The sequence below is a fragment of the Osmerus mordax genome, chromosome 17, assembly GCF_038355195.1.
Source record: "Osmerus mordax isolate fOsmMor3 chromosome 17, fOsmMor3.pri, whole genome shotgun sequence".
Taxonomy (NCBI): Eukaryota; Metazoa; Chordata; class Actinopteri; order Osmeriformes; family Osmeridae; genus Osmerus; species Osmerus mordax.
Window position 1 is genome coordinate 14,560,661 of NC_090066.1, and position 15,811 is coordinate 14,576,471.

The window sequence follows — 15,811 nt, forward strand, 5'->3', positions numbered from 1 at the left end:
GAATTGAATCCCCAACCAAGTTTTGAAATGAGCCCGAAACGAAATAGCGTAATGCCAGGCACACTTGTAGGGACGGACTTATGGCCCCTTAGGGTCGGAGTTGTACTGCAAGTCTGCAGCTAGCAGATCAGTAATTTTCTGTATCTCCGCTCGTAGAAAACGAAAGCACGAGTATAAATCAAAATCGTCATACATGTCTAAAGGGTGTAACCAGTACCGGTCCCAGCACATTTGGCACCCTAGGCGAGATTTATCACGAGCACCCCCCCCGCTTTTTAAGTTGGTGCAACGCTTACATGTTAGTAGTGCGTAAACTCCGACCAAAATGAGTAGATACGTTCAAACTAGGCTCCATTTGAATTTTCGCATAGCTGGTGCAACCCAATGCAGGTCTTACTAAGTGACTCACCCCAAATGGCCATAAAGACCGCAAACACCAATGTCCCAAAGTTATCAAATATGCAAAGTTTCTGCAATAAGAAAGAATTTCTGCAATTATTACATTTGTCACAGACCACAATTGTGAACATCTTTAAAAATGTATTTGATGTATTCAATCAAATCACAATAAAAAAAAAGTTACTCACTTTAGAAGAATCACAAGTGCTATTTAATCTCCAGTATGTGCACTCCTTGTCACACTGGGGACACATTACAATATTTCCTCCAATCATGGGATCACACACCTCTTTGCTGTTAAAGAAGATTCATAGATGAAACAGGTCAAACAAAGTGCATATTGAACTAGTCCTATTTTACTGTCCTGTGCAATTATGGTATGGGTAAAATTGGATGTCCCTCCATCTGTTGTCTCTGCTAAATTACTCAGATGGACAGTACCCAATTGATTACATACCTCCAAGTGCTTGTTTCCTGAGTTTTATACCCATAAATGAAACAGCCTAGTCCCACGATGGCTGCGAGGGCAAGCATCACAGTATAGAAGCCCAACCACGCAAAATAAATGCCAATCTTCTCACCATAATATTTTCTGTGAATGATAGACAATGAACAAAATCACAGATGTAGAAAAAACATTTGTCTTAAAATGGCTAAAATGGCAAGGGGTTATTCTACCTAATGAGATCAAGAGGCTGCATCTTGTAGAAGCTTTTAGGGTGAGCCCATTCCTCATAAAGCAAGTATCTCTCATTAGGGCAGACACCCTCCTTTGACGGGACATTGAATCTGCACTAGACATAAAAATGCAATATGTTAAATCATACTGAAATATGTGCATTATATACAATAGCTTCTAAAAGTATTCGACCCCTCTGTGTTTAAAAAGCACTTTTTGGCATATTTGCAGAAAAAACTTCACATCTTGATAGCAACCAATACATCTACAGGTTTGACGGTAATATGAAATAAATCCAACATCTGTGGGTGTCGCAGGACTGTAATAAACACCTCAAATCATTAAGACCATTCCGAGACTAATGATTGGACGGGTTACCTGTCTACTTACCTACCTGCGGGCACTCTGCCCCCACACCCAATGCGCATTACTGTAGTTTTGTGGGGGTGGCTTTGAAGGGAGGGGGTGGGACATTTTAGTTTGAATCGTGTCAAACAGAAGCTAAAATAGCTAGCTTCGCAAAACTTGCCTAACCCATAAGCTTTAATTGTAAATGGATATGATTTGCGCATTAATCTACATTCAATTACCAAAATAATAAAGTGCAAAATTGTGAAAATAATCTCAATTAGTATTTTTACCCTTTGCTGTGGCACTCCAAATAGTGGTCACGTGCATTCTATTTTAGTAACTATCCTTGAGAGTAGGGATGCACCGATACAATTTTTTAACGACCGAGTACGATTACCGATATATTTTTTCTGGTACTCACCGATACCGATACCTGTACATTTATGAATATATATATATATTATTATAAGTTTTGGGGTGTTGTGGCAGTTTTCCAAGCACAACACAGTGAGAATAATGAATGTAGGACAGGTTCTTTATTATTACAAGGGAGTCAGGTGGGTGAGCGTTTAGGGAGTCGCGCTAGTAATCTGAAGGTTACCGGTTCCCGTTAAGGTTCCCGGCTGCGCAAAATAACGTTGTGTCTTTGGGCAAGGCACTTCACCCTAATTGCCTCGGGGGGAATGTCCCTGTACTTACTGTAAGTCGCTATGGATAAGAGTGTCTGCTAAATGACAAAAAAAAAAAAAATCTAATTTAAAACGTATTATTTATGTGCTTATCACAAATTGAAAGCACATGTCAGTGTCCGATAACCTTCAAAGGGCATAATTACCATTAAGAAAGGCTGGTGGGATCAGCCAATAGGAGACCGACTACGCTTGTCAACAGACTTTTATCAGTTATTAGAGTTATTAGAAATGACGGATGGTCTCCTGCAGTAGGCTAATACCGCACTAAGTTTTCTTTTTATGCTTGCAATTTTTAATTTAGTGAAATGGTGCGTTCATGATAAAAGTAAGTTGTTTGGTTGTTGTTCTTAGTCCTCTGATTGTTTAACCTTATTTAATTCCGTAAAGTTTATAAATAGTCTATGTAGCGGTCGGACCAGCGCTGTGGAATGTTTACTTTAGTTTTCGACAGTGGTCGGATTTGATTTCTATGATGTTAATAGACCGTATAATATTTGCTTAACGTTCTGTGTTGTTTCAACACCACCATTCATGTAGGCTAAGAAACGGAAACTATTTCCTAGTAGTGATGAGTCGTTCGCGAATAAGAGCCGGCTCAGGTGAACGTCAGGAGCTGGCTCGCATATCTGAAGAGCCGACTATTTTTAATAGATTAATATAGCCTATACAAATTAAATGATTATGAAATAATGAATTTTAATTGTATTTAAAATAATTTACTAATTCAAAGAACATTAAAAAAAAATACTTGTAGGCCTGAAGGCGCACACGATCATCCTCACATTCTGTTCCTGTCAATCATACATGCGGTGTCAACCAATTATACTGCATGAGGGAGGGCCGAGCCAACTCACACACACTCAGTTAGACGAGTAGTCGAAACTCGGAGGAGAGCCATAACAAATCAATGCATTTTTAAAGACATTGTGGTTAAGGTAGAGTATGATTTAATTTAATTCAAATTGTTTTCACACCTATGAAAGTCAAATTCATAGTTAAAACATTTATTTTTTAAAGAGCCGTTCGGGAGCCAAAAGAGCCGGCTCTTTTCAGTGAGCTGAGCCAAACGAGCCGGCTCACGAAAAAGAGCCGGAATGCCCATCACTATTTCCTGCCAATAAATCTAGAGCTACAAAAGAAAGCTGTGTCCAATAATTGTGTTCTAACAGACTCCCCGGGAGCGAACACAACGCACCAACCAGATATATATATATATATATATATATATATTAGTGGTGGGCCGTTATCAGAGTTAATGCGCGTTAACGTGCTGCGACTCTTATCAGCGATTAAAAAAATATCGCTGTTAATCTATTATTAAAGTTGGGTTGGGAGCTGGGTCTATACTACGCAAGCTTTGATGACTTTCACCTTGATATTTTAGCGCGGATGTATACCTAGCCGAATTTCAGTGTAGGGGGCGAGAACCAGTCTTCGAATCTGTGTGTATGCCTTGTGTATGAAATTATCACATCAAACGTGACGTGCTAACATGGATGCAGCTATGAAGCCGCCTGGTTTGCTTCAGGGAAAATGTATTTTTAAGAAGCTTCCCAATGGAAACCTTGACAAGACTAAGGTTGTTTGCACCTTGTGCTATGCGGAATTAGTTTACTGTAGGAGTTCTTCCAGTTTCAAATACCACCTAAACGCAAAGCATCCCTTAGCTAATGCGGAAGATGCCGGGCCAAGCACTGATGTAGCGCAGGGGAAGAGTCGTCGTCAAACTACGATGTTTGAGTGCAACCGAGGCAAGCCCGTCAGCACAGCTTTATCCGCCAAGCTAACTAATCTAATAAACAGTTAAGAAACACAAGTACATCTTATTGAACATAATTTATTTTCATCACCAATTATCATTGTAGAACAGCTTTCTCAAGAAGTTTGTGATGCATTTTGGAAACAGGAGATGAGCTCCTGGTCTAATGCGCCACCTGGCTTGAGAAACCCGTTCTCAAAGACTTACTTTTAGTCATTATTTGCGTAGCACACATATTCTGAATGCCTTCGGCGGAATTCAAATGACCATTTTAATCTAGATTAACGCCAAGATTACAGTGAGATTAATCTAGATAAAAAATAAATAAATCTATGCCCACCACTAATATATATATATATAGCCTTTTTTAATATATAAGAGAGAGATTTAATTTCTCACCTATTCCATTGTCATAATAAAAATAATTTAAAAAAAACATGAGGTATTGGTCTTTGGTATAGGGAGTATTTTTACGAGTACAAGTACTTGAGCTTGGTATCGGGCCCAATACCGATACTAGTATCGGTATCGGTGCATCCCTACTTGAGATGTGTCTACAATTGTATTGGGGTCCATCAGCGGCAAATTGAATTGATTAGACATAGTTTCCAAAGGCATGTCAGGACAATAACCAAGCCATGAAGTCCAAGGAACTCTTAGGAGACCTAAGCAGTAAAATAGGGGCAAGGCATAGATCAGGGCAAGGATATTCAACCATTTCTAAAACGATCACTCTAAAGAGAGCTTCTGAAGTCCTCAGCAGAGAAAGAGGAACCTGTCTGAAAGACGACAATCTCAGCAGCACTCCATCAATCAAGACACTGTTGAGTAAAAGGCATATGACAGCCCACTTGGACTTTTTTTTTGTCATGGCAAGTATTTAAATTACTCTGTAAGCATGAGGGAAACGATTCTCAGTGGCATGGACAGGGAGAATGGTCAGAATTGAGGGAAGCCTAATTGCAGTCCGAACATAGGGATCTATGTTTGTGTGTGTGTCTCTCTATTCTCTTAAGAACCGGGCATTGTATGTTGTTGAAAATTGGCCAAGCTGTTGCTCAGGACCCAAGAACATGCAGTGTGTGAAGTTGTTTGAGCAGTTTGTTATGGGATTGAATGGAATGGAATTGAATTTAGACTGATGGCCAAATATCTACAACACAATCAAATTTACTAAAAGAGGGGTCAGAATACTTGAATATCTGAAGCCATTGTATAGAAAATATACATTAACTATTATCTTGTAATCCATACTTACATCATGGAGAGGATAGGCAGCCTTATACACTCCGCTATCCAGTAACTTACTGATGCCAAACTTCTTCAGGTTCCCTCGCACCTCATAAGGGGCTCGGCTAAGGATATAATATGCCTAAATGTAGGGGAAAAAATAAGAATTTGTGCTATACCAAACTTTAACATTAAGTTTAACAAAATTATGAAACTGCAAAGGCTCTGGGGGACCATCTATTCACTACTCCCATGTAACAAATGCTCTGTGCATAATGGCAGGAATATGTCTGTGAGTCTGTGTCTGAGTGTGTTTCTGTCTGGCTCAAGTGGAAGTTTTTCTGGATGAACAGTTTGCAACAAATACATATTACCATGGAATGCCGATAACAGCCCCTTTTCACCAGAGCGTGTCACATAGTAAGAATGGAATAAACTAACATCACAGACTGTTTTGGCAGTGTCTGACTGTTACAGTCTGTGAATTGTTTCAATTATTGTTCTTGCCCCACACTAATGCAAAAAAAATTTGGGCAGTGATTATCTAACCATAGCTGCACGTTACTGAAATGATTAAATAAATCAGTGTCATAACTATTTTAAAGTTCCCCCAACAGATTTTTTTTAATCCAAAAATACTCTATTATTAATATTTTGTTTTAAACGATTTCCCCACATAAAAAGTATTTAAAAACTCAGAAGAGTGGCTAGAAGCACATCTACTCTTTATTCCTCATTTAAATATGTATATTGACCACAACCGCTGCTTGCGCTAGGTTAACCAGTGAAAGAGCAGTGCACATCCAGATGGCTAGCGATATTATTATATATTACCTTGGTATACTGCATGCTCTTTACAAGTATGTCAATAGGGCTATACCAAGCAAACCAGTCGGCTACTTGTATGTAAACAGTGCAAATTTTCAAGAGCTTAACTTGCCATCCTACTCCTCATGGATGGTGTGAAAAAGAGGTCCTGGTCCTTCACACAGAAGTACTCAAGACGATCTTTCTCGAAGGGGGCAGTAAAATACTCTGTCTCTTTGGAAAGCAGCTCCTCGCTGGGGTAGAAGTATTTGGTTAGGCAGGAGAGGAAGCTAAAAGGTGAAGACTGGGACGAGAGATCGTTCGGCTGGATGGGCATCTTGATGTGGAGAACCTCAGCATAGGTGCACAATAAGTCCCATGGCATGTGGACCTTGACAAACATTAGTTTTTCATCAACCACCTGTTTTCAGAAGAGAAGGGGAGGTTGTAAGAGAAAGAGTAATAGCTCTTATGTCTGAAATACAATCATCTTTAGAAACCTGAAACTGGCATTCTATAAACTACAACTTTTGAAATTCCTTTAAATTCAAGTTCCATAGCATCAGGGCATGCTCTGCAAGACCGCTTCTTACTATGAGGACTATAACCACCCAGATACATTATTATTAGGGAGTCAGGTGGCTGAGCAGAATCAGGCTAGTAATCAGAAGGTCGCTGGTTCGATTCCCGGCCGTGCCAAAATGACGTTGTGTCCTTGGGCAAGGCACTTCACCCTACTTGCCTCGGGAGAATGTCCCTGTACTCACTTTAAGTCGCTCTGGATAAGAGCGTCTGCTAAATGTATAAAAATAAATAAAAAATACTTGTTTGTTTTACTATGTAGATCTGGGAGGCACAACATTTTATTACACTGAATGTCTGTATTGTACTGCTTTGGTTATATGACTGGTTATATGACTAAATAAAGAGAACTCAAAGAAATTTTTCTACATGACACCACAATAACAAAGCAAACTGGCTGGCAATGCCTAAGCTGTTGTTGCAGTTGGTACAATGAAACTCAGACATCAGTGTCCATTACTTAGTTGTGCGTTACTTACTTGCTATATTTTCTAGTTGAGGTACAAGAAATACTGTGAATCGTTCGTTCAGTTGTTCAACATTTAATGTTATCAGAATTTATATTTCCACAGCGGATTGCGATAGGATAAATAAAACTTCCACAGAAGTTTTGTTATTGGATTGTTTTAAAAACACCAAAACAAGTCTCCTCTGCATCCCACAAACAAAAAGATAGTGTAATAATATAATATTTTGCACACAAAAAATCTGTTGGTCACACAGAGCTGTTTTTGATCACGTTGTAAAGCTAAGAGTTTCCAGTTTCATGCGAATGTGGCGTGCCTGTATGGCATTAGCAAAACAAAATAGACATCGGTTTCAACTGACTGAAATACTGTCAAATTTCAAAATATTTTGGTTATTTGTTTATGGTTTTGTTTATTGTTAAACATTTGACTCATAGCGAATGTTAAAGAAAACATTACATTATGTGATTTTCATGGCCCACTTACAGATCTGGTAGCTTCCAATTCCATCTTCATCTTCATCAAGCTGCCTTCAAAGTACTCTCGCCTCCGCTGGGAAGAACAACAATAATTGATCCTGTGTTTAAAACCACAATTCGACAATCATTCTTATCTGTGGTTATGGTTTTGGACTTATAGCTTGCAGTGAAATATTTCTGACTTTGTGTTGAGTGCATTCTGTGCTCTATAGTTCAGCTGTTTGACTACATACATTATTTAATGTATTAGCACTGTAGTTTATAGTTATAAACACCAGAATATGTTAGTGGGTATCAGTTGAAAAAGCTACGAGGATATCAGCACTTAAATTAAGTGAATTTCTAACAAAGTTCAGTCTTTAACATCCCCAGCTACATAATGACAGCTTTTCAATATTTCTGTTTGAATCATTTAAAACCAATCTTTGTGTTGGGAAAGGTTAGAAAGGTCAGGTAAAAAATGTTATTTATTTATAGACTTTATTACAGAGCCCCTGAAGTGACCTGTGCAAAACAAAACAAAAATCAAATAATTTCCGGTGTGTGAGTATTGCTCCTTTCTGATTGTGTAATTGCCATCATTCATTAACACTTAAAGAAACCGAGAGTTTGTATGTGCATTAATTTTTTGAGATATATTTTAAACTTGGCCTTCAATACAAAGACATTACCTCTGTTCTTGCTTCCAAACATAGTTATATAATCAGATCAACATTTATAACGCATTTTGAGGTCAAGAGGTCTGTTTAGCCAAAAGGACTACTCAAGCATTGAAGAATATACCTATAGAAGTATAGCAGGCCAAAATGTCTCTATACATACACATTGATTCGCTTGGTTTCTATAGATCTATACACACATCACAAAATGTAACGAATGAGAAAGTTGATTTTGCGCATGCGTAAAGTTTCTTATGTGTTGTTATGCGGAAGTTTCTCGTCCGCACAGGAAAAAAAATCTCAGTTAAATGCCCGAATATCCAATGGTATTACTGGGCAGCTCAATTGCGGTCGATCATGTTTTACTTCTCATCCGAAAGCCCTCCTGCTTGGATTGATTTGGAATCCTGCTCTGTTAAGCCGAGTTTACCATTGCACTTTTATTTGTACTCAGTAGGCCGTAAATATCTGGAAAAAAAATACAGACAACCCTATTATATTGAATATGATTGATATTTGGTTCGACACCTGCAAGTATTTGAATGTAAATGTGTCCCGTTCACGCAACAGTCCTATTTGGGGTAATGCCAATTTTGAACCAGGGCTAAATGATAAGAGGATTTAAATTATGGGCTGAAAAGGTGTTACGTCCCGAGACCCATCCCTGGTTGTACTGTTTGTTTGTCTCCCTCTATCCTGTTCATGTCTATGTTTCCCCAGGGGTTCCAGGTCCTGCCCTCCAATGGAATCGGTGACATCCAATCAGTGACATCCAATCAGTGACATCCAATCAGTGACATCCAATCAGTGACATCCAATCAGTGACATCCAATCAGTGACACCCATCATCAATTACCCATCTACCCCTGCACCAATCAGAGCCTTCTTCATTTTAAGTTCCTTTGTTCTCTCTTGTGAGCAGGGTTACGTTACATCTTTGATTTCTTTGTTTTGGTCCCGCTCAGCCCCTTTCCCCCAGCATCATCGTTAGTCGCTACCATTGCTATTTTGTGTATTTGCGAGGAGGAAATAAACTCCCTTTCTTTCTGTTACCCCGGATGTTCTGTGACCCCTTCCTCATTCTCCTCACTCTGGTTCCGCGGTACGTTTGCGGCGGCCCGTTACGTTTCCCTGCCCTCCAGGGATCCATAACAAAAGGGATTAAGGTACAAGACATGTACAGGGAGGAAGATGAAGTATTTATGTCCTTTGCGGAGATATCTACCAAATACGACATTACAAATAATCATTTTTTCAGATATCTTCAATTTAGGAGTTTTATATCCTCATTTCAAAACCATTCAGTGGATATACCGACCATTTCTGCATTAAAAGTAGCAGTCAGGAGACACTGTTATGATAGAGGTTTAATTTCAACTCTGAATGACCTGCTTACGGCTAGATCTATTGAATCATCAGAATCAAAACTGAGATTATGGAATGAAGATATAGAAGAAGAAATATCTTTAAAAGAATGGGGTGAGGTATGTAAACAGGCACAGAGGCAGACAGTTAGCAGCAGCCTAAAACTCCTACAGTATAAATGGCTGATGCGTACATATATAACCCCTGTGAAATTGCATAAGTTTAATGATAATATTCCTGATACCTGTATTAAGTGTGGCGAGGCAAGGGGGACACTTTCACTGTATATGGGAATGTGCGAAAGTGAAAATCTTCTGTCAAGAGGTTGTTAATATGATTGATCAAATTCTGTCACAGAAATTACCACTGAATCCCAAGCTATTTATTCTTGGTTTATATCCTACCATACCACTTCTACAAAGTAAAGAGTTCAGATTCATATATATGTGTATATTACAAGCTAAACGTATAATTGCTCTTAATTGGAAAAGAGTTGATGGACCAAGAATCGGTATGTGGGTTAAAGAAATGGCCTCAAACATGTCAATGGAAAAGATAACGTATATTCTTAGATGTAAACAAAATGTTTTCGATAATATCTGGGGATCTTTTCTGTACTTCTTAAGGCATAATACTAATGTTGGTAACTTGCTTCAGCAAGAACAGCCTCTGGGGGAGTAGGACAACTATCTGATTATGTACATTCGATAGTAGGAAAAACCACAATAAAAAAACACTTTATTCAGTCTGTAAAATATACTTTTGTGTTTCTTTTTATTATGTTTTGAACGTAATTATTATTTAGTTACTTTATTATTATGGGAGGGGGGGAATAGGGTGAAAATGTTTGCTGTGTATTGCTCTATTGTTGTGCAATTGGATGTGATTTGCAAACTGAAAATCAATAAATACATTTTCTTTTTTTAAGAAGTGAGTTTTGAACAATATTGTGAGACTGTGTTAGACACTGTATAGTCCCCTTCACGTTAATCACTCAGTGTACTTAAGCAACCATCCTTTCCAAGCATTATAGTACCTGTGGCTCAGTTTGCTAGTGTAGCATCTGTAACCCGGAGGCTTGTGGGTCAAATGCTGCCTGCTGCATTTAAAATTCTGCATGTTGAAATGTGTTTTTATGATTCCTTTGTTGGCAGTTAAGTCTAACCCTCTAATGTAAATTTTACAATATTTTGCTAATTTGAGGAGGAATCCGCCATTGCTGCTTGCAATGTATTACTATAAAAACTAAGCTGTAGGCTACTTTATTTTTATTTTAATGTCGTTTTACTTTTGGTTTTTCTATTCAGTTTAGTTTTTATTAGTTTTCAAAGAGGGCTTGCTAGTTTAGTTTAGATTTTTGTTGAAAATGATCATAATTTTAGGTGTTATTAGTTGGTTTTAGTTTTAGTATTTACATGTAAATGAATACATTTACATGTATTCATTTAGCAGACGCTTTTATCCAAAGCGACTTACAAGAAAGAGCTTTACAAAAAGTGCATAGGTCAATGATCATAAACAATGAGATAGCCCCAAAAACATTTCAGGTATCCAAAACATGAAGCATACATTGTGAAAAGCAAATAAGTGCCAATGGGTAGAACCAGAGCATGTAGTTACACAAATTACAATTAACAACATGATCCTCGAAAGTGGTAGAGTGTACCTGGAGAAAAGCAAGCAACAATAATATAATTCACAGCGAGTTCAAGTAGTTAAATCATTGACAACTAACCAACAAGTCAATAAGTGTCATGTGTTCCTGGAGGAAATAAACTAACATCTGATACAACAAATCTTTACAAGTACTGTTGTACTCCTTTTCTTGAAGGTGGAGAGACATTCAGTATCTCTGATGGAGGTGGGGAGATGATTCCACCATTGGCGGGCCAGACAGGAGAAGAGCTTGGGTTGGGAGCGGGAGCTCTTGGGAGGTGGGACCACCAGACGGTTGTTTATGATCATAAAGCTCTCTCTTGGAAGTCGCTTTGGATAAAAGCGTCAGCTAAATGAATAAATGTAAATGTACTGCGGGGACGCTCATCCCCGAGCTGTGTGCCTGCCCCGGCCCCGAAGTGCAAGTGAATAAACTGGCATCAACCCCTGTGAACATTTGGAGACTTTGTGCTGCATTAGAGAAGCATCCCGATCGTTGTTTTGTATCCTACTTGCTGAATGTTCTTACTCATGGGTTCAATGCTGGATAAGGTCTGTCTGAGCTGCCGATGGTTAGTCATGTGTGTCGCGCCCCGAGAGCCGGGCGTCGTGGATGCGGTCGTCCAAAAAGAGGTAGCCAAAGGGGTTATGATCTTTTTGAGGAATCCCCTTTCTCCCCATTCAGGGTTAGACCCATAAGCGTAGCCACGCACAATTATTCGGGCAAGAAGCGCCTAATAATCGACCTATCGGCTCCACACAACGGCGCAGTGGCCAGCATTAACAGCTTCATTCCGCGCTGGCCTTTTTCCCCTCTATTACCCGTGTGGACGACGCCATCCTTATGATAAAAATCACAAGCACGTGGTTGGGCAAAGCAGATGTGACCGACGCGTTCAAGGTCATGCCTCTCCACCCCTCTCAATGGCATCTGTTTGGCATGCATTGGCGTGGTATTTTACTGTTCGGTTTACTTTCGGCTGCCGCAGCAGCCCGCACATTTCCAACACGTTATTGGAAGCACTGTGTTGGATTTTGTTGGACAAGTCAATTGCTTTTTGTTCTGCAACCGGTGAACGATTATTTCCGTGTGGATTTTCCGTGTTCTCCTCCCGCCTGTTGAATTTACATAGCGACAAGCTTGAGTTCCTAGGCATCCAGCTGGACAGCACACTAATGCAGGCATTGTTGCCCATGGAGAAGCTTGAGCGCTTTCAGGGCTACAGGGCCACCTGTAGTGCCATGTCCATGAGCAAACACAAGTTGCTTTCTCTGCTAGGCCATCTAAACTTTGCAATGCGCATTATCCCCCATACTTTTCTCGCCTGGACCGGACGTGCGCGTGGAACAGCTCCGTAGACCGCACATCAGATGGTATGCAACATGATATGCAAACAGCCTTAGTCATTGTTAATGCTAGCATGACCTGGGCATCCCGAAAAATGGAGCATCCATTTTTGTTGTAGAGTCTAACCTATTTGTTGCGGTTTAGACAGTTGAGAAAGGAGCACCTTTCCCACGAGTGGGTGTAGTTTCAGTGACCTCAGCGGACATGCACCCAGGTTTGAGATCTGAGAAACCTGCAAATTCTTTCACGATTTTGATCACTTATTTTTACATTTACATTTACATTTAGTCATTTAGCAGACGCTCTTATCCAGAGCGACTTACAGTAAGTACAGGGACATTCCCCCGAGGCAAGTAGGGTGAAGTGCCTTGCCCAAGGACACAACGTCAGTTTGCATGACCGGGAATCGAACTGGCAACCTTCGGATTACTAGCCCGACTCCCTCACCGCTCAGCCAACTGACTCCCTTTTGTTACTTGGGGGATTTTTGTAATCATGCAAATTTGGCTGGGTGGTTTGGAACACATTTTTCTGTGGTGTGACAAACTCAGAACACATACTTTATTGTCACTTTACAGGGACTTTAACATCTTAACCCTTGTGTTATCTTCGGGTCATTCTGACCAGTCATTGTGACCCACCGTCGTATTGCGACAACTTTACCGCATACAAAAACAAAGTGAAGCATTTTCTTTTAACCGTTGGGCTGTCTCAGACCCCCCACATTGCAAAGGTTAAAAGAAAAGTATTTTTATTTGTTTTTGTATTGCGTGAAATTGGGTAAACACAACGATGGTTCGTTATGAACCTTTGGGTCATGTGACCCGAAGGCAGCACAAGGGTTAAACTCTAGGACCATGTCCATATATTTTCAGAATACCTTAGACCTTGCATTGTGAGGCAAACTCCCTTTAAAAACAGAGTAAATATCATGTGTCTACAATGACAAAAAGCATTGTGTGTGAATGCTTTCAGCTAAATATTTTACTACAGTAGTGATTTTTATATTGGCCTTTAAGGGTTAGGGTTTAGTACATCAAAGTTATACCATAAACTAAAATCCTATATATAAAAAAAAATAACTTTGTTTAATTCTACAGGCTCTATTTAAACATACTTCAAGAATATTGTTTATTAAAAACCACAATTGTCTCAAAAAGGAAGACAAAAAGAAAAAGGTGTTTATATCGCAACAGGAATTGACTAATTAAAACTATTCAGAAGTAAGTTCAAGCTCACCAAAAATTACTTACTTTTCGTTGATGAAAGATGTGACTTTTGTCAATATCTTTCTTGTCCTCATCCTCATAGACCAAGACAAAATCGACCCGCCTCACCCCATCGTTGAAGAACAATGAGTCAGGTTGGTCATTGAACTCAGTCTGTGGACAATTGCAGAAGTCATCAGGCAGCTCTCCATCCTCTAAATTTGCAGTCCTCATCCTCCATTAAATTTACATATAGACAAAACAGCACCATTTTTTGTCCACAAAGCCAAGTTAAAAAGATTCAAAGATTTTGTTACGAACTAAAAATATTTTACTGTTCTGTGATGCAGAGTTAATTCTAAAAAGCTCCAACCAACAAAGTTCAGATTTTTTTTAAATCAAAGACAACAAAATATCTAATAATTATGGTTGCATACCCACCTTTTCTGCTTTGGGCACTAATGCTCCTTCAGGTATGGTCTCATATGTTGGCAAAAACTCCTGAGAATAAACTGAAGTAAAGAAGAAAATGTAGGCTCACCAACAAAAGTTTTTTTAAATGTTTCATTCAATGAATCCATTTGAGTACATTTGTTTCTGACATTTTAATGCTTCAAATACAGGCCAACTAAGATAATATTTGATGGGTCACAATAGATTGCATAACATTCTTTTTTGAAAATGTTGTACAATGGAAAATGTGAATAAAGCCAGATGTTTTGGAAAAATGTGGCCTACACTTATTAACAAACTGGCAAATGGTCAAACCAAATATTCCACAGTAGTAATAAATGTCCTTGTGGTTTTAAATTCTACAATCCTGTATTTTGGGACACAACTAATATTATTAATGTGATTTAATCTTTGTTTAACTAACTGCCTGTTCTTATCGACACAATGAACAGGGTTAGGATGAGCATTAGTGAACTGTATCAGTCCAAATACCATACACCATAACATAATAATACTATAGTTAAATCTCTGCATCTTTATCGTAGGTTATCTTTATTATGGTTATTAAGTTACCATCATTATCTCTAAAACTGTAACCTCAAGTATGCCTTATGTAAGCATACCATATAATTATTGTGCACCCCAATTAGCCTAACAAAAAATAACATTGAGAGAAAAAATACAGTGAAGTACTGTAAGTGTGTATCACACAAGACAAAAGTCCACTACAATACAATAGGTTCAGCTTACACTGTAAGTAAGGTTCAGAGAAATAGTGAGTGATGAGGAAAACTCCTCTTCTCAGTGTTCCTACAAGCTTTGCTGCACTAGAAATGTTGTGTAAACAATACTATGATCATACCAGACAGACATTTCAGTTTAGCACACCCATCACTAAGACAATAAGTAGCTTCCAGTTGGCCTATATTCCATCCTTCATGTAAAGGCATGCCTTAACTTCTAAACATGGCACTTCCCTGTATACAAATTTGGAAAGTATGCCGAATAGGCCTCGTGTAGATGCAGAAGTTAGTCAACTGCTAGCAAGTTGTCATTGATAGCCGCATTCAAGTCAACAAAGGAAATCTATTGGTCAACTAAATTAGGCAACATTTGAGCGATGAATAATTTGGTTTTTACTTTGTTGCTGTGTGATTTGGCCTAATTATCGGCTGCCCTTGGTGTTAAGGGTGCCGGACCTTTTGAAGAACAAGTATAACCTGAAATCACAGCTGTGACGGCAGATTTTTTACGAAAGTTGATTTTTAATGAAAGTTGGTTGCCAAAAACTAATTAAATCCGCGTGAACTCACCGACTTCCTCTACTATTCCAATCTGTATCTCCGTATCATCCTGCAAATCTTCCGTATCGGAAATCGAGTCCATTTCAAGAAGATCGTTCTCTCCACTTTCGGTCATTTTATCCGTCAAGCAAGTCATGTGTAAGTAACTTTAGTTAATCAAGAAGTATTTTTTTTTCTTTCTGACACAACATTGGAGGACAAAGTAGTTGAAGTTGACAATGGGTGGGGTCGTATGAGGGTTTGTAAGGGACATGGTTTGACAGCTCTAGCCTCCGCCCACCCAAAAACTTTTGGACCGCCCTTTGGTGGTCCCCAACCATGCAGTTGCTTGGGTACGACACGCGTTCCTTCCGCATTCAACGATTATGGAAAT

General features: G+C 39.0%; 1 protein-coding gene across 2 annotated transcripts in view; it reads right to left on the minus strand.

Moving 5' to 3' along the window:
• Positions 1-15,654, minus strand: part of ano6 (anoctamin 6) — a 49,992-nt gene extending 34,338 nt beyond the window's left edge. For both annotated transcript variants that reach the window (XR_010878789.1, XM_067254049.1), the window contains exons 1-10: positions 15,448-15,654; positions 14,123-14,193; positions 13,727-13,855; positions 7,453-7,518; positions 6,051-6,338; positions 5,139-5,252; positions 1,078-1,193; positions 857-991; positions 588-693; positions 410-470 (exon numbers count right to left, since the gene is read on the minus strand). Coding sequence is in view for 1 of the 2 variants with exons in the window: in XM_067254049.1 (XP_067110150.1) it covers positions 410-470; positions 588-693; positions 857-991; positions 1,078-1,193; positions 5,139-5,252; positions 6,051-6,338; positions 7,453-7,518; positions 13,727-13,855; positions 14,123-14,193; positions 15,448-15,574 (1,213 nt within the window). In the remaining variant the exon portion in view is untranslated. The remainder of the gene's footprint in view (positions 1-409; positions 471-587; positions 694-856; positions 992-1,077; positions 1,194-5,138; positions 5,253-6,050; positions 6,339-7,452; positions 7,519-13,726; positions 13,856-14,122; positions 14,194-15,447) is intronic.
• Between the last annotated feature and the right edge of the window lie 157 nt (positions 15,655-15,811).